Raw genomic sequence first — 23,752 nt, forward strand, 5'->3', positions numbered from 1 at the left:
AAAGTATATCTTTGTATTTTAAAAAACATATTTCTCTCCCTTTTTCTGTGTGTACTCTTTCAAATCTAATAATCGTGGGTGTGCATTGTAACAAGGGGGGGTTGGCATATTTAGACAGATGAGCTTTTTGTCAGCTATGCCTCTTTGAATTGAGGTGTCATAGATGCAGGGAGCTCAGCACTTCTGACTCAAAGCCCATTTAAGTCAGTGGAAAGATTCCCATGGATCAAAATAGGCTTTGGATCAGGTTCTCTCTGCTTTGGAAAGGTGAAGAACACTAACTCTTCTGCACTTTGAATTGTAGGCATTATGACATACTTGAGGATCGTGTCCCTTCTGGGCTCATTGCTGATTATCACAATCTGCTGTCTCAATGTGAGGTGCTCTACAGGAAGTTCGTAAACCTGAGGAGTGGCATATCAAGCAGTGACTCTGACTCCGAGGCAGAAAATGTCTCCATGGTGGAAGGCTTAAAGCTGTATGATGAGATAGAGCATCTGAAGCAAAAGCTAAAGCTCATTGAGAATCCTCTTTTGAGGTACTGTGACTGTGTGTGGAGGGGTGGAGGAGAAGAAACCAGCTAGGAAATTCTCTCCATCAGGACAAAACTGATGGTTTATTGCTCATGTTTCAGGTATGTATTTGGTTACCAGAAGCACACTGGTCTGCAAGCCAAAGGCTCCCGTCCAATGGGTACGAAGATCACTCATGTTGTATCTTCTACTATAATGGCAAGTCTGTTACAGTCTCTGCTCAGGGAGAAGCTTTGTCCTGAGACCTGTGATGAAGAACTAGAAATACAGGTAAATAGTAGCTGTCTTCATTCTCTGTCCTCCATTTTCTGTCTTCCCCAGTAGATTAATTTCTTCTTTCACAGTATTCACTTCTGTTGTACAGAGCTTACCATGAGAGGACCTTAATCCCACAACTGTAATATAAATAACAAGTAATAAGGGTGGAAGAAACAGTAAATTTATTTAACTTGTAACTGCTAAATACTCCGTTACAAGCACTTTCCTCTCTGCACTCCTGTTAACAATTTCATAATGAAGTATTCTAAGGAAGGCATGATATTTCCTTTGAGTTTTAACATACCTGGATGCATGCTTTTTAAAGGTATTTCTTTTAAATTTTGAGCAGATCTGGTTCTACTGATAAATAGGTTCCTTCCTCCTGCCTTCCCCCAGACTTTCTCAACACATCTGTTCCTTTCGAGTTTTGAGTCCTGCCTTAATTCAGTGACAGATATGATTTTACTGCTTTGGCTTTCTACACCTTTTAAAGCCATCTGCATTCTGTTCCTTGTGAATTAATGGAATTATTTACTCAATTCCAGTTACAGCTGTGTAAAAATAGTTTTATCTATCTTTATATATAGTTATATATATGTCATTTAATTGCCCAGATACCTGACAGCTTAATTTGGCCTTCAGAACAGCTATTACTGGTGTTGTGCAAAAAGGAAACAACTGGGTTAACTCTCAGATCCTGGGTTGAGTGTGCAGGATGAGCAGTTGGAAGAGGATCTTAATACTTGTAAACAGCATGCTTAATCTGGAAGTCACTGAGGCAATAAATGTGCAACTCCGTTATGCCATTTTCAGTCACAACTCAGAGCAGAATCCTGATGTCATGCTTGTGATAGGTGCCAGCCTGCCCACTTCAGAGACTAACACCAAATGTCTGCCAGACAGATCCCACACTGCAACAGTAGTATCCTTGAGTTCTTTTTTGGAGGGATCATCTCCAGGAGTGAGAGGATAGTTCAGTGTCTAGATTAGCTCCCACTTTGTCCCCTTGGCTGTTACTGCCTCTGCCTCATATTTCCTTTGTGACCTAGACAGTGGCGCTCAACCTTTCCAGATGACTGTACCCCTTTCAAGAGTCTGATTTGTCTTGCGTACCCCCCAGGTTTCGTCTTACTTAAACTACTTACTTTTGTATTCTTGTTTGATTTTGTAAGCTTCACAGCATACTCACTGAAAAATTGCTTACCTCCTCATTTTTACCATATAATTCTAAAATAAATAAATGGAAATATAAATATTGTACTTAACTTTTCTGTGTATGTGTGTTTGTACATAAATAAATAAAAACCAAATCATGGTATGAAATTTTAGTTTGTATTGACTTCGCTAGGGTTTTTTATGTAGTCTGTTGTAAAAGTAGCAAATACCTAGATGAATTGATGTACCCCCCGGAAGACCTCTGAGTATCCCCAGGAGTACACATGCTCCTGGTTGAGAACCACTGGCCTAGGGTAAATCACTTAGGGCAGAACTTCCAACACTGCATTTACAGGCAGATTGGGGTTTGCATTTAGGCTCTTTAAAACATGGCACTAATCTTTACCTGCCTCAGTTACCCATCTATAAGTGGAATGATGGTTCTCTCAGGGATGTCTTGAGGCTGATTCACTGTTCTAAAAGTACATGGAGATACTTGCATGCAAAGCACTATTTGAACACAAAGAATTCTATTCTATAGATGCCACTAAAATGGGTTTCCTTTAAGCAGAAGCAGTAGCATTTTGACTATGTAGCAACATTCAAATGAACAGGGAGTTCTGTTGGCATAAACTCAAAGCTATTCACTTTCATTTTATGAAGCTGATTAACTGTTTATTTCTCTTTTACAGTTCCACAGTGATCCACTGACAGCTGTCAGTGCCTGCTATGAAGGAGATACTGTCATCATCTGTCCTGGTCATTATGTTGTAGATGGCATGTTCTGTATTGCTGACTCAATTGAACTAGAAGGTACATAAGACCAGCTAGATGGGTTAGACCAATGGTCCATCTAGCCCAGTACCCGATCTTCTCACAATGATCCGTGTTTGGTGCTTCAAAGGAAATGAACAGAACAGGACAACTTTGAGTCCAGTCCAAGCTTCTGGCAGTTGGAAGTTTAGGGTAGAGCCTTGTGTGGAACTATTTCTTTAATCCCGTTCCTGTTCTGCACCACAATACCCACTTCCACCCATTCCCACATTGTTTCTTGCACAATACCATCTCCCACTCACAAAAACTTATATCCTGCAAGAGAGGCAGATTCCCCCCAGGCTATTTATTTTTTAAAAAAGGCCGGTTAATAAAACATATATCTTGCTTAAACCATGTAAAAAAGTACTTTAACTTCTGTTATAATAGACATTAAATCTTTCTGTCCCTTGCTTCAATTTAAGTATTTAAACTTTTATTTAAAAATAAAAGATATTTTCCTACAAATTACAGCAGTCTGTTCTCCCTCCCCACCCCCATCCAGTTCCTCCCACAACATAGAACGACCAGGTAAAATGCATTATTATGGCAATGGGTCCTGCAGGACCCGCAGGATCCCAGTCCCACTGCAGGGCTCTAGTTTAGGGACACCTGGATTATGGCAATGCATCCCTGACCATCTTGGCTAATAGCAATTGAGGGACGTCCTTCATAAACAGATCCAATTCAGGAATACTTTTGGCCTTCTAAACAGCCTATTGCAACGAGTTCCACATGTTGATCATGCATTGTGTGAAGAAGTATTTTCTTTCCGAGTGGACTGATTTAAATTCAGCCATTTGAATCGAAGTGGAAAGCCTCCATTTCAATAATTGATTTTAATCAACTTTTCCCTTTGTACTTCAGTTACTTTCTAAAGACAGGTGTATCTTATTGGTTGATATAACCATTAAAACATGTTGATTTACAGCTAATTAAAGCCTTTACACTAGATTCAGTACATCTCTTTGCTAGCTAGGGTGGTACACTATAACTATTTACATTTATTTAAACAATTATATAGCTTAATATTTTCAGATTCTTATTAATTGTATTTCTTTAGTAGGTTGAATGGTGAATGATATTGCTTATTTATTTAATTTTTTATTCATGATTTGTGTCAATCTGTATTAGGATAGTAACTGGAATTAAATTAAACACAAAATAGCATATGAAATTTATTTTTTATTAAGCAAAACAAGCCCTTAGTACGTGATGTATTGTGTCATATTTATAAAGCTTGACCTCAAAAGTTAAATGTTTGCCCTCTATTCTTTCTGTATTTAGAAAAGCAGCCTTTAACTCAGTTTTTTGATTAGAGGCTCATGTATTCATCATATTCATTTTTTATTTAAATGTTTTAATAAATTATAATGTTGATCCTTAAAGTATTTGTAGCAAATTCAAATTTCCTTTTGCACAGGGTTATTTTTAAAAGAAGAAACTTAGTTTAAATAACAAATCAAATAAATCCAATTTAAATAAAAAATCTGAGATTTTAGATTTAAAAAGAAAGTATTGATTTATATCCACTCTGCTTTCATTTGTTTTAAACCTGCTGCCTGTTAACTTCATAGGTGACCACTAGTTCTTGTGTTATGTGAAGAGGTAAATAACAATTCCTTATTCACTTTCTCCATATCGTTCATGATTTTATAGACTTCTAAGTCCTCCCCGCCCTTAGTTGTCTCTCATCTGAGCTGAAGGATCCTTATTTTTTTAAGCTCTTCTCATATGGAAGTTGTTCCATACCCTTAATCATTTTTGTTGCTCTTCTCTGCCTCTTTTCCAATTCTAATATATATTTTTTGAGATGAGGGTGACCAGAATGGCACATGGTATTCAAGGTGTCAGTGCACCACAGATGTTTGATATTTTCTGTTTTATTATCGCTCCCTTTCCTAATAGTTCCTAACATTGTTACCTTTGTTGACTGCTGCCACATATTAAGCAAATGGTTTCAGAGAACTATCTGCAGTCTCCATTTTTTTTTTTGAATAGTAACCGCTAATTCAGACCCTATCATTTGTAAGTAGAGCTGTGGTTATTTTTTCCAATGTGCATTAATTTGCACTTATCAAAATTGAATTTCAACTGCCATTTTGTTGCCCCATCACCCAGTTAGTGAGATCCCCTTGTAACTCTTTGCTATCTGCTTGGGTCTTAACTGTTTTGAGTAACTTGGTATCATCTGGAAATTTTGTTACCTCACTATTTTTGTCACTTGAGGGATCCTGCTATTTACCCCTCTCTCCATTGTGAAAACTGATAATTTATTCCTATCCTTTTTTCGATATCTTGTAATCAATTACTGATCCATGAGAAGCCCTTTCCTCTTATCCCATGACTCCTTACTTTGCTCAAGAGCCTTTGGTGAGGGACCTTGTCAAAGGCTTTCTGAAAGTACAAGTACACTATATCACCCGATCACCTTTGTCCATTTGCTTCTTGACACCCACAAAAAATTCTAGTAGATCAGCAAGGCATGATTTCCCATGTTGACTCTTCCCCAACATCTTGTGTTTGTTAATAATAGTTTGAGTCAATTTACCTGGTATTGAAGTTAGGCTCACTCTCTGGTAATTGCTAGGATTGCCTCAGGAGCCTTTTTAAAAAATCGGCATTACATTAGCTACCCTTCTGGTATGGAGGCTGATTTAAGCGATAGGTTACGTACCACAGTTAGTTGTCCTGCAGTTTCATATTTGAGTTCCTTCAGAACTCTTGGGTGAACATCATCTGGTCCTGGTGACTTATTGCTGTTGAATCCATCAATTTGTTCCAAAACCTCCTCTGCACCTTAGCCTGGGACAGTTCCTCAGATTTGTTACGTAAAAAGAATAGCTTGGGTGTGGCGATCTCCCCCATATCTGTTGTGCAATGAAGATAAATGCAAATATTTGATTTAGTTTCTCTGCAGCAGCCTTGTTTTCCATGGATCCTTTTTTAGTACCTTGATTGTTCAGTTCCAACACTGTTTGGTAGACTTATTGCTTCAGATATACATAATTTTTTTGCTGTTTTTATCTTTAGCTAGTGGCTTTTCAAATTCTTTCTTGGCTTACCATAAACTTTTATAGTTGCCAGAGTTTATGCTTATTTCTATTTTTCTTGCTAGGATTTGACGTCCAATTTTTAAAGGATGCTTTTTTGCCTCTAACAGCCTCTTATTCTGCTGTTTAGCCATTATGGCATTTTTTGCATCCTCTTACTGTTTTTTCCCTTAAATTTGAGGTATACATTTAGTTTGGGCCTCTCTAAACTAGACTGTTTAAAACAGACTCCAGGTATTTCACCTTTGTGATTGTTCATTTTAATTTCTGTTTAACTAGCTTCTTCATTTTTGTGTAGTTCCCCTTTTCAAAGTTAAATGCTAAGGCAGTAGGTTTCTTTGGTATTCCACCCCCACCTCTCCAGGGTGCTCTATTACAGTTGGAATTGCTGAGCAGTTCAGCTGTATTCACCTCTTGGACCAGATCCTCTGCTCCACTTAGGACTGATCAAGAATTGCCCTTCCCTTGTGGGTACCAGTACAAGCTGCTCCAAGAAGCAGTCATTTATGGTATCTAGAAATGTTATCTCTGCATCCCTTCCTGAGGTGACATGTATCCAGTCAATATGAGGATAGCTGAAGACCCCCATTATTGCATTTTCTGCCTTTGTAGCCTCTCTAATCTTGGTGACTATTTTCATCCTGGTCAGGGGGTTGATGATCTATTTCCGCTTCTGTGCTCTTATTGTGTAAGCATGGAATTTCTATCCATAGCGATTCCCTGGTATAGCTTGATTCAGTTAAGATTTAAGATAAGGTAGAAGGTTCTTGTAAGTGTGGAAGAGCCTAAAATTAATGTTAACTGGTCCATTTTCTTAAAGTAAACTGAGCCGTGCAAAGGGACTTGTTAACGTCAGGAGAGGTCTGTTGCCTGGGAGTTTATTAACTTAAATGCCTTCACATTCCTGCAGAAGCTCTGCTGCTAGAGCCAGGAGTATGTTTCAAACATACTGAGGTGTGTGTGTGGGCGGCTGTGCTGTGAAGGATGAGAGTGCTACAGCTGCAAATGGGCCAGGATAGGACTTCAGAAGAATACATTTATCCCCAATTTAGTGTCTTCTCATACTATTTATTTGGATGAAATCATTGTCACTGGCTGATTGTTTAGCTAGCGGGCAGACTCTGGCAGGAGTATTCAAGGAAGGATTGACTTAATTTAACGAGCACAAAGGTCACTTTTAGGTAACTTCTGTATTTAAATTGCAGAGCATTGGTTCTAAAATATGAAGAGTATACAGTAGACCTAAGCCTTTGGTTCTTTATTATCCGCACAGTAGAACCTCACTTAATTACACTGACCAGGAAGACTCACTACGCATTAGTTGATTTTTGTGAATCATCAAGGAAGCTAATTTCTCCTCTTCATTGCCAGGAGAAAGCACTGCAAAATGTACTTGGTTCATGTGATATAACATAGTATGATCCTTGATCCTATGCTAGTAAATATTCTGCATTTTATATTTATGGCTTTTGTTAATAAGTGGTAATTTGGTCTAGTGGACTAAGCTGGTGGCTACGAAGCCCTCAATTCTATTCTTGTCTCTGCCAGTTGTGTGCCCTTTGGCAAGCCACTTCACTTCTGTGCTTCATTTTCCCCGTTTATAGAATAGAGGTTATTAGTCTGCCTGAGAGGGTTATTCTGAAGATTGTTCGCACAACACAGGTTGTGTATAACCTTATTGAACTAAGGAACAAGTCAAGACCTTATAGCGTGTTGCATTCAAATATTTGTTGAGAAGTGTGAAGCTTTGTGTGTAGTGCACAAATTAGCAGTGTGAATGGTGATGCTATACCATACAGACCAGAATAGAGAAGGGAGTCACTGGCTATGGGTTCAGAGCTCTGTTTATTTTGCGGAACCAAATAGGCAATGTGTACATGTTTATGATATTTTCTCAACAAATGTTTCTGTGCTTTTGAGTATGGCTTTAAAATTAAATGCTCCTGCCTTGTCTAGGATACATTGCATCCTTGTTTCTTTCCCAGTAATGCCTGAGCTGCAGGCATGTACACCTGTTAACAGTTTGCCAAACAACTTTAGGATACAGTTTGTTATATAATAACCTATACATCATTGTGGGCTGTTCAGAAACTGTTTAAGCTGCAATTTTTCTTTATCTTGTCAAAACTTCCTAATGGAAAAAAGGCTGGGAGTTTAATTTCCTGCTGTTCCCTACTATATTTTCTTGCCTCTTTTTGTTTTATGATTATAATTTTCTTTCTCTCTGGTATGTGTTTGATTTATATAGATATACATGCCCACATGCAATACATCTGCAGGATAAAGGGCCTCAATAAATTGCTTTATTTATCAGTGAGAATAGTATTGTTCTGAAATCCTGGTGGGTGGTATTTATGACAGATGTTGTCCTGTCTTTGAAAAAATGGTAATACAAGAGGTGACGTAACAGGCCTATTAGAGTCATAGAATAGAAATAGCCATTCTGCTTTACGGAACAAAATATATAAGTAAGTTTTTTTATTTTTAATAGGGACAATGAGTAAGTGTCAGGATGAGTAATCTTTGTATATGGACTTGTGTTGGGGGAAAGTTTAGTAGTAGAAGTTGCTGAAAATGCCCTAAAGAGGGGCATCAAGTAAAATCTCACTGGTTCTAATCCAAGTAGTTAATACTGTTTTGATAGCTTTCTTGGCATGAGGGGATGGGAAAATTTGTCAAAGGAATAACACAACTTAATTGTATAGGTACCTTCCTTTATTTATTTATTCATTCCAAGACGCACTAGGGAATTGAGTTTAGACTACATTTAGAAGAAACCCTACCGCTTGTGATGAAGCTCCCAGTTCGAGCACCCAGATAAATTTGCCTTTGCTGCAATGATAGTCTCAGGGGAAAAAACAAACCAAGACAACTTTATCCTTCCATAATCTTCATTCCATCAGAGATACTAAATGTTTAATTCTTCATTGTACAGTGGTTGAATAACTCCAGCTGTTGTACAATCACACACAGTCCACAGGCAGACATACTTTACAGAATCCTGACTACCCAAACTGCATACTGAGTGCCATCAGAAGAACAGCAGAATAGGAAGCAGCCAGTTAGCTCCATTAGGAGCTTTCTAATGTCCTGCAAATCAAAAAGCACTCCTAAAAAAGTGGAAACATAGACAAATTGCCAAGGAAGTGTACAAAAGAATAGCACAAGCCTGTAAGGACAAATCCGAATGGCTGAGGTACAGCTATCATGGGAAATAAAAGGCAATAAGAAGAGAAGTTCTATAAATAGACTAGGAACAAGAGAAGATGAAGGAAAGCGTTAGGTCCCCTACTTAACAAGGAAGGAGAGCAAATAATTGGCATTGAGAAGGCCGAGGTGTTTCATGCCTATTTTACTTCAGACTTCACTGAAAAGGTTAAAGATGCCCTGGTACTTGAGATAAATTAATATTAACAACAAGCACTTTTCAGGGCAGAATTAGACTTCAAAATGACCATGACAAATTGGAAAATTGGTCTGAATTCAATAAGATGAAATTCAATAAAAACAAGTGCAAAGTACTTCACTTAGGAAGGAAAAATCAAATGTACAACTACAAAATGAGGACTAACTGGCTAGGTGGTAGTACTGCTGGATCACAAACTGAACAGGAGTTAGCACTGTGCTGCTGCTGTGAAAAAGGCTAATGTTTTGGGTGCATTAAGAGGAGTGCCATGTAAGACATGGTAGGTGATTGTCCCATTCCACTTGCCACTGTTGAACCCGAGTTGGAGTTTTGTATGCCATGCTCTAGGAAAGCTGTGGAAAAATTGGGGAGAGTCCAGGGGAGAACAGCAAAAATGAAAAGAGGTTTAGAAAACCTGACCTATGAGGAAAGATTAAAAACTAGGCATATTTAATCTTGAGAAAAGAAGATGGGTGAAGGGGAGAGGTAACTGATGGAAAAAGTATGGCGGTCAGTTGAAGGTAGGACAAAATAATTGCCTCAATCTGCAATATAGGGGCTTTATTTTAAATATTGGGAAAAACTTTCTAACTATAAGGATAGTTAAGTTCTGGAATAGGCTTCCAAGGAATGTTCTATAATCCCCGTTATTGGTTGTGCTTAAGAAAAGGTTGGACAAACATGTCATGGATGGTTCTGGTTCTGTCTCTGCACAAGGGGTGGTACTTGACTTCTTGAGGTCCCTTCCAGTCCTACAGTTCTGATCTCCTAGTCCTCATTAAGGCTGCACATGCTGCCAATTATCCAAGTATCTGTAAATACCGATACACATGAAAAGGGCAAAGGTTAGTGTAGTGACAAAATATATTTGGGTGACGGCACATGTACAAGTGTATCCCACCTTAGCTTTTTCTCTAAATTTCAGACTACTGCTTCTATAGAGTGCAGGTGTCTTAAAGTCCTACAGGGAAAAGTGATTAATGGAATGTGGTGGGATGGCAGATGGGTGATCGATTGTACAATGGGTTTTCCACACTTAAAAACTCCACAGCTGACATCGGAACCTCTTAAAACCCTTAGGGAGAGAGTCCTTTCAACTTAACAATATATCTGAGAGCGTCGCGCCCCTCCCCTTTTTTTTTAAGTTAGAAATAATTACGCGCTCCCTAGGTCCCATGGAAAGAGGAGATCCTTGAGACCCTTTGTACAGATGTCCTGGAGCAGGAGGAATGGGGAAATGTTAACCTTTTCAGTCCCCACCTTCTACCCAAGCCTTTTCTTGCTCTTAGACATGTTTTAGGGGCAGGCCCTGACTGGTCATTAGAGATCTCTAGGCCACTCTTAGCATGTTAACCATGATATCCTTGCATTTGGGTAACAATTCTCCTTTCAGTTTCTGTAGTGTTGTATGTTTCAGCTGGATACAGTATTCATTTCCTGTCCCAAATTGTGTGCTTGCCATGCACTGTGAATCAGCTGGCACTTAGGAGCGGTCTGTACATCAGTGGTGGGGGAAGTGATTCTGTATTTCTCATCTACCCTCAGAGGTTCTGAGACCTAATTAGTTTATATCTGACTTCTTTACAACTTAGTGCAAACTTTTTCAATACGCTTTATCTTTTTACTATACAAGTAATAAAGGCTTTACATGCTGATAAATCAGTGGATGGTTTAGTGAATCAGTATCATCTGCTTTAAAGTTTGTGGTTTTACTTGAATTCTCCTGGAAACTGCAGCAGTCAAGGGTTTTGACCCACTTCATTTAAATACAGAAGTCAGTAGTGCAATGGATGAAATTTGTTGTTTTTGTGCAGCCCTCCGCCTCAAAACCTTTGCAGTGAGGCAGTAGTGGTTTGAGTGAAGCAGCCATTTGGAAGACTTTAACCTTCCTTGTATGCTTCAGGGGTGGGATTCCTGCCAATTTAGGGAAGGCTGATGTAGGAGGGAGTATTGGGGGTGGCCTGAGTGATGTGTGGAAAATTTAAACCTGCTACCATGATAGAACACAAGTTACAGTCCTTTGACTCTAATTTTGATATCTTGCAATGTGTACGGGGCATCTGTGTCCACCTGTGAACCACAGTAACACTAAATTTTTTTTCCTTTATCTAAACTTTTCCTCTCAGGGTATGGCCTGCCAGATGATGTTGTGATTGAAAAGAGGGGCAAAGGAGACAACTTTGTTGACTGTACAGGGGCAAATATAAGACTCTCTAGTTTGAAGCTGGTTCAGCATGATGCTGTAGAGGGGATCTTAAGTAAGTAATAAAGTGCTTGTCCGTTTTTATGCTTTCATAATTACTGGTGGAATTAAAGCTTTGCTAATCTGTAAATCTGCATTCAATATTACACTCTTACCAGCTTGCAAAAGTACACAGTAAAGGGATCCCTATTGGTATAAACATCAGACCTTCAATATTTCTTTACCTAGATTACTAAGAACTTGGAATTTAAGAACTCCCAGCCTCTGAACTTTCTGACTGCCATCTTAAATTGTCAAGCCTTTTCTCATTCTTAAAAAACAGTAATCGAATCAAACTGTCCTTTCTGCTAAGCAGTGTTCCCTCTAATTTTTAAGTCCATGTGCGGAATGAATTCTTTTCTGCACTGATGTGGAGGTGATGTGATGTGTGGGCTCTGGGGTGGGGTGGGGGATGAGAGGTTTGGGGTTCAGGCTGCCCTGGGATTGCGGTGGGGAGAGAGGACTTCCCCCAGCCCTCTCTTGCCACAGCAGCTCAGGACTGAGGGAGGGACTCCTCTCCCGTGGCTGCTGGGGCCAGTGGGGAGGGCTGCGGCCATGCAGTTTAGAGGGAATTTAGCTGCTAAGTCTGCCTGCCTCTAAAAATTGCTACATAGCCTACTCCAGTTTGGCTGGTGAATGAAACCTGCTTGCCTTACTGGCAAAGAGAACTGCCTTGGAAATATCTGACTTGCTGAACCAATCTTTCTTCTCCTTAGTCACCACAGACCCCTTTGCTTGCTGACAGCACATTCAAATTGAGGCTCAGCAAGATACTTTTGTTCCTTCCCTCAAACAATATTTATGTGGCTATCAAGTAGGCCCATTCCCTACTCTTCTTGCTGGCACGTCAGTTCTACAGCTCTAAGCCTTCTATCTTTTCCTTTTGTTCCCTTCCCTCTGACTGCCAGCTTTGTGCTATTGTGCCTCACATAACTTGGCCTCTCCTGTTGTCCTTGTCCAGCAGTCAAGAACCTGATCCCTTTGCTTCCCCAGAATGCACTGCTGCCTGTCCTGGACTCAGGTTAATACGATTTTTCTCATGCTGTGAACCCTTCAGTTGAGAATCTGCATTTTTTTTGCAAGCAAAACCAAGCTACATTACATGCTGTTATTTTCATCAGTCCTTGGAACATAGTATCACTCAGACAATTCTTTTGATCATCTAAGGAAAAATTAGTTCCATCTGAAGATAAATTTATTGGGTCCTGCCCTTCTGCCTTTGGGGAAGATGCTAATTAACACTTCACTTAAGAGAGGTGGATTGGAATAAATATCACTTTAAAGTGCTTAGCACCTTCATGTAGGTGTTTCATATTTTATCGACTTAAGTAAAACATCTCCACAAAGAAAGGGAATCAGCGCTGATATGGAGAGGTCACTGCTGTCATTTAAAGAAATCATAACTCATAAGGGTAGATCTGAGGCTAATGTTCCTTTAATGGTTCCTTTGCAACAAAGGGCCTGGATTATGTTTGTAAATTTGCACTGGTGTAACTATTTGTTCTAGTTATACCAGTGCAAACCACTATTATAAGCAAATTTAAACTGATTTAGCTTAATTCAGAACTTAATGAAATTAAGCAACTGGTATAAGCACAGTTAGCATTAGTTCAAGTGCTTCTACATTAGGTTTTTTCATCAGTGTAACTGAATTAATTTAGTTACCAAAAAAAATGTGCAATCCAGATCACGTCTACAGGGTTACAACGTGTACACTGGCATGTGAGAACGTCCATGTGCGTAATTGCTTTGGTCTCAGATAGACGATAACAGATTTATTTTTATTGCAAAAGAGCTTCTATTTATCCTGTTTTGCTGTGTTACATGCATCCCTGACTTTCTTTGTGGGATTAGGCCAAGGCACTGCATTACTCTGAATTATTTTCTCTTGTGAAAACCATGCAATTAATGAGAGAAATCCAACAAAGCTAGACAGTTGTCCTCTTTTCCAAGTTAGCCACTGAACAAAATCAGTTTACAATATGACACAGTTTCCCCATGCTGGAAAACGTATGAAAATGTTTGTCGGTGAAGCTCTGCTTGGGTGCCAGTGGGTGAACACTTTAAGAGGTGGTAACACATGATGAAATAAGAGAGGGGCCAGTCCTCCTTTTGTTGCACAGCCGGCTATTAGAGCCACAGGGCTGGAAGAAATGACTATTCCTGTACTTTCACCACAGTTTTTCCAGCAGGTATCTAGTTCTGTTGGCTGTGGGCGGTAATATTGAGAGCTCCTCCTATGACTGAGAATGTGCCCAAGCCAAATTTATAGATCACTTTATCAGATAACTGTTGTTCCCGAGTACTGGCCCATTTGTAAATGTTCACAATAATTGTATTAACATGACCATCCCACATGCTCATTAGCACACATACTTGGAGTTATTTGGCAATAGTTATGCAGAAAGCGAACTCTTTGGCTTTAAGCCCCCCTGTAGATCAAAACACTTACGACTTGATAGCATTGTTTCCTTTAAATTTAGGGGAGTTCTATTTAAATTTGCTTTAATCTTCTGAAAGTCGAAACCTGAAAATTATCCACTAAGGTGTAAAGGCAAAACTTTACCACATTTTTGCTTGTCTGATCATTTGGGTCATGTCGCATGTCTAGGGGTACATGTGCACATGTACTGGGGTAGCCAAACTTACTGACCCTCCGAGCCACATATGACAATCTTCAGATGTTCAAGATTCAGGGTGCACCTGCCAGGGCTCGAGGCTTCAGCCCAGCTCCTGCTGAAGCCGTGAGACCCCCCCCACACTCTCTGCTGAGCAGAATCCTCTACCCCATCACCCTGCTGCAAGGCAGAAGTCCTGAGCTCTCCCCACCTCCCCAGTCTCTTTGCGAGCCACACTAGAATGATAAGTCATGTGTGACTCCCAAGCCACGGTTTGGCCATCCGGGCATATACTCAGGCACTTTCTTATTTCAGACTTTCTGAAGTATGTCAGGAGGTCAGTTGATCTTGCAGGCTAGGTATACAGCAAACATGCCTGTGGTCCCAATCATGGTATTTGTGCGCCAGACAGACTGTCACTATCCATTGTCAGACTCAAGAGTGTTAACTTTAAAGCTGTTTCACACACTTCTGATCCTGCTGCAGCTCTGTGTGGGGCTGGTCCTGGTCTCCTTGTCCTCTGACTGAGCAGCCTGATGAGTACTCAGACTTTTGGTTGGGCTGCATTGGCCATAGGGCGGGGGCTGAAAACACAACTGAGAATCTGCATGGTCCTAGCTGTGCCCCGTTTGCTTTGGCTGTCCACCTTTCCCCAGTGGAAGCAAGCAGCGAGGTGCGGGTGTGTGTAAGGCAGAAGAGCCTCTTCACTGAATATCTGCCACTGGAGGATCATTCATACATTGCCTTGATCCTCCCTGGTTTTGGACTCGGATTATGCTGCTGATGTGCTGGAAAGTACTGCACTGCCACAGTGTGTCCCTGAATGTGTATGGAAATTTGTTTCCATTTAACTTTTGTTGGTGTGTTACCCAGAAAATAAATACTTTCAAGAGCATACTCGTTAAAAAGGCTGAATGATAGTATCTACCTCGGGCTCCACTGAAGTCTTATTGGAAAAAATGTTTCCGTAGCAGATATTAATCTAATATGGCCTCATTACAGTATCTGTCTGGCCTGATGAACAGAAAATTCCTCTTGTTATAGATCAGCCATTATACTCTTTCTTTTAGAATGATTTCTAATGTTGACACTGGGTATCTTTGATTGCAGGTGTTCACCATGGGAAAACCACACTCGAGAACTGTGTGCTACAGTGTGAAACTACAGGTGTTACAGTGCGGACATCAGCAGAGCTATTAATGAAGAACTCTGATCTGTATGGTGCCAAGGTGTGAACTAACTTTTAAATATTTATTTGAAACAAAACTACAGCTTGAATAAAATGAAGCTCTCTGCTGGCAAATAGGGACTCATAATCAGGAAAGACGATGACTTCCTTGATTCTTTAGAAAACCACCAGTATCTTGCATTAGATGGCTAAATATAATTGGTGTTTAAGAAATCAGAGAATTCTCTTAACCTCTTAAGTAATATGTCTCTACGATGGGGACTCATGTTGACTTGCATGTGACACCGTGAAAATCAAACAATAACGAGTCAGTTATGAAATAACTCCAAGTGCATTCTTGGAGATGAATCATGGGATAAGGCTGTTCTTAAAATGAGCCTCTGTTTTGTGCCCCTTAAATGTTTTTGTCTCTCATTAAACTAATATCTTTCTCCAACTGAACTGCCTTTTTTTGAACATGTTGCCTGTTGATTCTTACAAAGAGATGATCAAAATCTAACACTTTTGTTACATCACCAAAAAATCACTGGATTTCCTAGGACTGAGTGCGGTGTATTAAAGATCAACTACATCTCTGCATGTGTCATGCAATCTCTTCCCAGCAGAACTTTTTGTGGTGTGATGATAGCAGCATTGCCAGTGAACCAGGAGCATCTGCTACCTGACTTAGTTTACTAAGCCCTATAACAGGAGGAAATAGACTCTTATCATGTAGCCACTAGGTAGAGACAAAGACCCGCTTTGGGGTAATGGGTTACACTGGGAACTTGCTGACTCATTTATGATATGTCTCTTTAATTTACAGGGTGCTGGTGTTGAAATATATCCGGGTAGCACATGTACCCTGCTGGACAATGGCATACACCACTGCAAGGAGGGAATCCTCATAAAAGTGAGTTCCAGATGGAATGTTCTCTGATCAGTTACAAGATCACACCTGTTCAGACTGGTACCTACTACCAGTAACTATTCTAGTTAGTTACCTCATGATGTGTCTATTTTTTGATTTTAACTTGCTTGAAAGACAAGGAATGATAACACTGATAGCAGTAGACTTGAATTCTTGTCTATTACAGTAAACTATTCCTTCTATTTCATGGCTGCAACAAGGAAAATGGTGACTATATTTGTCCCTTAAATATACAAATAGATTCAGTTCTTATGTATTTTGTTTTTAGAGAAGACAATCTCTAGCTGGATTGAAATTACCTTTCTGAGATATTGCTACATAAATCTTTTTTTACGTTTGTCTTCTGCTATAGGATTTCTTAGACGAGCATTATGACAGTCCCAAGATAACCATGGTGAACAATGTGATCCATAATAATGAAGGGTATGGAGTTGTCCTGGTTAAACCTACAGTTTCCTCTGATGTAAAAGACATTGCTGCCAAAAATTCAGAAGGTATTTTTTTTTACTCTAGTGACTTAATAGGAGTCTAAATGTAGTGGTGAATTTGTTTCTGTAAAATATTTAGAAAATGCACATCATATAACTTGGCAGAAAGTCTTAAACTTTCTAATAAGGAGAAAAATATGACTTCCCTATAATTATCAGAGGACTGAGATTTCCCAGATCACAGCTATTACAAAGGAATGTTTAGGAGTAGCTGCAGGTTGCATGTGTGTAATTGCTTGCACTTCAGTTTCACTTTTTTATCCAATGATATCAAAGCACTTGTAAAAGTTTTTATTCTGGGCACTGGAAGCCTGTATCAGGCAGCTCACATGATGGTCTTTCAGAACATCCTGACTGTTTAGCCATTTAAAATATGAGACTTTCTGCAATAAAAGGAGTTTTAATCTCTGTTCCACCTAGTTGTGCTTGAGGCTTTTTCCAACTGTCTCCCCTATAAACAAGTGTCTGGGTCAGTGTATCTGAGTCTATCTTAAATGGTGTGTAGCTATTCAGTGACGAAAAGGAGCTTTCCACTTGAATCTTGCCTACTGGACCCATCTGCTCCACTATCCAGATCCTGCAGGACTGGAACTAACTACTTGGTGTCACGCACAAAATGGCATGTTGTCAGGGAGAAAGTGGGCATATTCCTCCCACAACCCTTTCCTACCCATATTAATCCTCTGCTCTCCTGTTCCACCATGGAACAGAAATGAGACTTGTTGGATCTAGCTTATTCCTCCCAGAGTAGTTGTTCCCCACCATAAGTATCACTTGAGAACTGTACTTTCCATGTCTTATTTCAAAGAAAGATACTAACGTCTCAGTTGCAATGTCTAATCCCCATTCAGATCTCTCTAAAATACTTGACTGTCTCTGAGTAATTGAAGTCTCCAGATTCTTTCTTAAGCATCACACTCGTATACTTGGAATATATGGGGCTATCATTAAAATTGCATCTGGAAGGGGTGATAAGAGGAAGCTGACGAATTTTCCCCCTGAACCTTTCATAAAATATTCACTGCCGCTTTGCTGTTTCCAGTGGCAATCACCTTGAAAGCTTATTCTTACATTTTAATTCTTTGTGCTGGATTGTCATTGGATATCCCAGTTGCCACTTGACTTTGTTCTTTGTGCTGTATATATTGAACCTTTGTGTTTGCATTGTAAGAATTAGCTCTTATCGGCAAGAGCTGATGTAGCTGAACTATGTAATACTTGAAACTGTTATTGCAATATGGGGAGTATTTTCATTGTTTAATAAGACTTAAAGAAACATCCTACATTTCAAAGTGTTCCAAGTCTGACACTTCAATTACTTCAGCTCCTCCAGGCATCTGCACAGTCTGTAATAACTTCATCGCTGTTTTCAGATTTAGGAAATACACAGACTATCCAGTCAAATGGTGAGACAGAAAACGTAGAAGATTTGGGACATCCAGAGCTACATGAATGTGCAATGGATGAACTGGAGCTTCATGAGAGAGCTGAGATTTCTGAACAAACTGAAGGCAATTGTGAAATTGCAAATGAACTTGTTGCTACCTCTGTAAAGAAGAGCCAGATGCACAAGAAAAGGCTGAGTGAACTGGGAATCACAGAGGCCGATGACAACATAATGTCTCAGGAAATGTTTGTTTCTATTGTGGGCAATCAGTTCAAACGAAATGGGAAAGGAAGTTTTGGCACGTTCCTCTTTTGACTCTCCTGACTTGCAGTGCCATTAGGGTAGATGATTTGCACAAGCTGTTATGTTCACTGCTACTTTCAGAGAAGTTAATTGGACTCATCTGCTTTCCATTATGTTGCCAGAATGTGATGGAATTCAAGAATATTTATTCTTTTTAACAGTGTGCATGTTGCACATGTGAAGTTCCTTCCTTGTAGCGAATGTAGAAAACAGAACTCCAATGTGGAAACCTTGTATGAACATTGCTGATCCACAAGCTCTTCCTTTACCAGCCATGTACTTCACTTTTATTATAGTATTTATTTAACTACTAAATGTAAAACACTTTTTAAAAAACCTTAGGCACCAGAATGGAGGGTGGACAACAGCTGCAATGATATAGCTCCCTCCATGCTATTTCTTAACTGTGCCCAAAGTGGTTCTGACTTCCATGTAATACTGGCATGGTAATTCATTAGTATGTTAAAGGCTTTTTAATAATTAGGGTATTACTCAATCACTTATTTATTGTTAAGAAATTGGGGGTTACCAGTATAATAGTTACAGGATTTATTAGGAAATCTATTGAACATCTGAAAAGATGGTATTGCTCAAAGCAATGTGTATGTGTGTGTAACTTGTACTGCCTAGTGCTAAAAATCAGTGTACCCTTTTCTTTAGCCATAGTAGTGTTCTGAATTGCAACAATTTCTAAATGAAAAGGAATTAAAGTAACTTGTTTGTATTTGTCATATTTTTAGATCTGTAACACAATGCTTTTTAAGTAATAAAACATGTTACTTGTGGCATCAGACCATATTCTTAGAAAGGAATGGAATATTATCACAAATGTAGTTTGACTGACCATGGAAATTTTTATCAATAAAACAAAGGCAAAGCATATCAGATCTAATCCTGCCAGGCAGTCACCTCTGCTCCACAAGGTTAACTTGAGAGCTGACCCTGTGTCTTCCATTCTTACTTGGTCCTAACTTGAAGAAAAACTTGCATTGACTGCCTGAATGAGAATTTAGTCCCGTAACTCCTATAGCATCTTTCTGGTGTAACTTATTGACATTCCTTATCCTGTTGTCCTTTAAGATCTACAGATTTGCTTTTTGGTAATTTAGAATGCATGGAATACTAGCAAAGAGAGTGAGGACCTGGAATTCCTGTAAGATGTCAAATAACGCAGCTTGCTGATGAAGGGATGATCAAGTATTCTCAATGTTAGGCTGCAGAAAACTTCAGAAGATAGCTTAGCACAATGTAAAACAAGAAATGAAATGCACAGCTTGTTGAAAAATTGATGTGGATTTGACTATTTAACACTTTTCATTCCAACCTCAATGAAATAGTGATTAAATACCTTAATCTGTTTTATGCAATTAGTCATTGGTGCCAAGGAAAAAGGAAAACCTATAGATTTTTGTCAGCATTATGTTTTGCTTACTGTAATTTGCACTGTCAGTGGAACTGTAGAAAACTTATTGCTGTTCCCTGCTTTCCTATCCCACCTTTTTCATGCTTTTCCACTTAAGACACCCAAATTAATATTTAATTTCCATTGATTGTTGCTGAGAATTGAATGCCACACAGATCCCAGTTGCACTCCAGTTATCTTAATTCATTAGGCACAGAGGATAGCATTTCTGCTAGTCAACAAATATACGGAAATTTTGTCATGGCCTAAGATTATATATCTGGTGTGAGTATTTTAACTCTAAGACTCAGTAGTCTATCTCTAAATAATACATGTCACACAAACCATTTTACTCTTCATGGAGATTTATGCACATAGAGGTGTGGTTTTATATCTAACTTCTAATCTGTATTCCTAATTAAAGAATTGGTGCAAAAAGGCTGTAGTTCTGTAGTTTTTCCTCCTCCCCACCCCATCTGTCTCTTCAAAGTTGTTGGTTTAGATATGATATTTCTCTCTTCTGTTGTTCACTTTAAAGCTATCTAATGTCTGACATCTTGCCCCTTTACTCTTTTTAAATGGGAAAATTTATGGCGATAAACTACTAAGACAATAGTCTCTTAACATGCTTGCTTTATTACTCAGTTGCTTTTTGTATGCCAGAGACAAGAGTTGATGCCAATGGGGGTCTATACGTGTAGTGAGAGCAAATGGGAAAGCGGAGTACTGCCACTTGAGTCAGAAGGACTTTGTCCTTTTTGCCTGTTACAGAAACTAAATTGTTAAATGGTGGGTTGCTATTTGGCATCTGTGTAGTACTTTTAAACCTCAGAACACTAAATACTTCACGGATACAGGCTGACTGATGTATAGAACTTGATTTGCTCATCAGAGTTCAATTATCTCTATCAGTTCATGCATGTGTCTGCCCAAGAAACATGAAAGCCTCTTTATTTTACCTTTGGTAGCCCTTCATTCACAGATTGCTTTCTCTGAGGTAGGTGTGCTTAGATAGGAGGAAGCAAGAACTTTTCACTGGGCCAGAACAATTGCTTGTGTACGTGTTGATTCACCGAGCTGTGCAGTTTGCCCCTGGCTTCTAAATTTCTCTCTCTAAATGAGGTCCCAATAAGATGGGGAAGGAAAGAGAGAGAGACATGTGGTATAGGAACATAGTCTCACAGCTTTATAGTGTGACTTATTTTTTTGCATCCCAATTTATAATCTGCCTCCCCGGTACTCGTGCTTACACTGCTGCGTGATGGCATCTTGCTGCCAAAACCTTTGGTTTCAAGAACTCTTCAGAGGGTTGCTCTTGTTTCATCCAGGCAGAAGATGTTTTATGGTGGCATTTTTAAAAGCTCAGTGTTGGCCTTACCCAAACTCCCATTGATTTCAAAGGGAGCAGAGTTGTGATAGAGTGAACCTCGCACCCTTGAAAACCAGCTCACTCTTAGTAAAGAGGTAGCAACATTTAATGTAAGCCTAGGAACCTCTGCCATGGCCTCCAGCCTTTGGCTTGTTGACTGTAGTTGACATGGCCATCGCCCCAGAATGTATGCCTTTCCTCCTTCCTTGAGTCTACCTCTTCTTACATAAGGATCATTTAGTTGTGTGCTTAGGGTGGGGTACAGGTTCGGCTCTAGCCACCTTGCCAGCCAGGGAGGAAAACATTTTCAGTAACCCTCCCTCTGCCATGCCTCCCTATTCATTGCAATCATTTAAAGGGGTTGAGCAAAAGCACAATACTACCGCAACAGGCTTTTCTGGACTATATTTAAACATAAATCCTGTTAGGCCTTGGCCTTTGTAGACAGGGACTGATTGTGCAATAAACAGTCTCCAAGTTTTGAATAGTCAAAGTGCGGTTTTGTACAGGGGTATTTGGCATGGTTAGGCTGTACCTACGCAAACTAGAGACACTAGCACTCTTAACAAGCACTGTTCTCTGGAATATCCCTGGCCAGCATAGAAATCACTTACCTAAAGCCCCTAACCTCTCTTGGCCAATATTCTGTACGTAAATTTGGTAGGAGATAGTCACTGCCCTGATGAACTTAAACGCTAAAGACCCACAGACTGGTAGAATTGAAGAAGTATCCTATACAGCTGGGAAACCAAGACAGAGACCGATTAAGTGACTGTCTGAGGTTGCTTGTCAAAATTCTTGTCAGAGTCAGTAACTGAGCCCAGATCTCCTGATTGTTTCCATTCCCCACCTGTAAAGGGAGATAATGCATTTCCTTACTTCATAGGGGTGTTGAGGATAAATGCATTAAAGATAGTGGGGCTCCAACAGTATGGTATGGGGGCAATATGAATTAGTGTCCTACTGCCCATCCAAAGACCTAAGCTGCTCCTGTAAAGGAAGTTGTATGGAGGCATGTCAGTAAGCCACTTCCTTCTATTGAACCTGGATTTCATTTCAATGAGCAGCGTGCAGATGAGTGAAAATGGTGTGAGTAGATTCAATTTTGAAAGGAGAAAATGAGAGTACAGAGTGGCAAGAAACTGGAATATGTACAGAATTCCTGCTCAGCCACAGTAGAAAAACAAGGTGCCGCTCAAACCTCTGCATCTTAGTCCAGGACAATTCTTGTTTACATTAAGGAGAATCTTTATATACCCAGCCCTTGATAAATGCTTAGTCGTGCAGCTCAGTATTCAGATGAATTTTTATTAGAGTATAAAGAATGTGCTGAATTTCAGAACTATTTTTAAAACAAGTGAATCCAATCAGAGACTAACAAATTATAACAGTGTAAATTGGAATCCTACTGCACTTTCTATGGTACACATAAAACACTGCAGATGTAAGTAAATGATTCTGTTAAAAGTCAAGTGTACTTAATAAAATACTGTTAGCTGGCCTTTAATTCACAGTCAGCTTTGTAAGTGAGAGCGGCTTGTAGATGTTTTGTCTGCAAAAATTGCTTAGCACCAACCTGCTTAACTTTATCACCCAGGACTATTGTAGGGCTCCACGTATATGTAAACTGCAGTCTCAGTAAATCTGTGAGTCTGTTTTGTGTCTAATACCCCTGTGGGATACTCAGTTGCAAGCTTGGGAAATAGATTCTAGTCACTATTTCTGAAATAAGGTTTTAATTTTTGCAGCACTAACCATCTCATTATTTTTGTGTCAACACTGCTAGGTAACACTGAAATTAATAAAAAGAATTATTCCTGGTTTTGTGCTTATGTCTTAACACTATTGTCAGTGAAACAAATCCTGTTTTGAGATGCAAAAGGTAAATGAGCATTTTGGCTTTTCATCACAGCATCTGTATTGTGCAGCATACATTTCCCTTAAAACTTTGTAAACCCATTCATGGGGAAGAGCTAACAAAGAATTGCTTCCTCAGTCTGTGTGGCCAGACTAATGTGCATTCCAAAAGTTTGTCCTTCTCAACCCACTTCTCACTTGTCCTTTTGAATACCTGCTTTGTTTAAAATGGACATTGTAATTCCATATTACAGAGAGGTTTTTCCTAATTTAGAACATTGGGTCAATGTCTAACTCTTCTAATGGATGTAAAATGTATGTGTCCAAAACTGTGACAATATTTTGCAGTGGATAGGGGATGATTCTGCTCCACCGTACTTTAAGCCAAGAAAGAAAAGACTCTGCCCTAGTGAGTGATATATCCTAAAAGGCTTCCCTGAGAGGAAGCTGATATGAACTGATGTGATATCAGCATCCAAGCCAGGTAATTAACCATTACAAGGAAATGTAAAGAGGAATGGAGTCATTTGGGAGAGGCCAGGGACTTACACTAGCCAAGGAACCAGCAAATTATCCTTATTTAGCTGTATTTTTAAGTCGTATTACTGGATGCCTCACGTGCTCAGAAAATGAAACACAAGCTCTTTTTAGAAGAATTTCATCCTCTGCCTTCCAGTCTAGAAGTTAGTGCCTAGAGCCACAGTTGTGTTTCGAAGGGACAAATCCTTCAAAAAGGAGGCGCCTCTGTTGGACTGGTGGTGGGCTGAGA

General features: G+C 39.5%; 1 protein-coding gene across 3 annotated transcripts in view; it reads left to right on the plus strand.

The window, feature by feature from the left end:
• SHCBP1 (SHC binding and spindle associated 1) overlaps window positions 1–20,176 on the plus strand; it is a 110,442-nt gene extending 90,266 nt beyond the window's left edge. For all 3 annotated transcript variants that reach the window (XM_030581264.1, XM_030581265.1, XM_030581266.1), the window contains 8 exons: window positions 305–538; window positions 635–803; window positions 2,639–2,759; window positions 11,345–11,476; window positions 15,189–15,307; window positions 16,073–16,159; window positions 16,530–16,671; window positions 18,039–20,176. In XM_030581264.1, the coding sequence (XP_030437124.1) occupies window positions 305–538; window positions 635–803; window positions 2,639–2,759; window positions 11,345–11,476; window positions 15,189–15,307; window positions 16,073–16,159; window positions 16,530–16,671; window positions 18,039–18,367 (1,333 nt within the window). In that variant the 3' untranslated portion in view covers window positions 18,368–20,176. The remainder of the gene's footprint in view (window positions 1–304; window positions 539–634; window positions 804–2,638; window positions 2,760–11,344; window positions 11,477–15,188; window positions 15,308–16,072; window positions 16,160–16,529; window positions 16,672–18,038) is intronic.
• Window positions 20,177–23,752: the final 3,576 nt, after the last annotated feature.

This window comes from Gopherus evgoodei, chromosome 12 (assembly GCF_007399415.2).
Source record: "Gopherus evgoodei ecotype Sinaloan lineage chromosome 12, rGopEvg1_v1.p, whole genome shotgun sequence".
NCBI lineage: Eukaryota > Metazoa > Chordata > Testudines > Testudinidae > Gopherus > Gopherus evgoodei.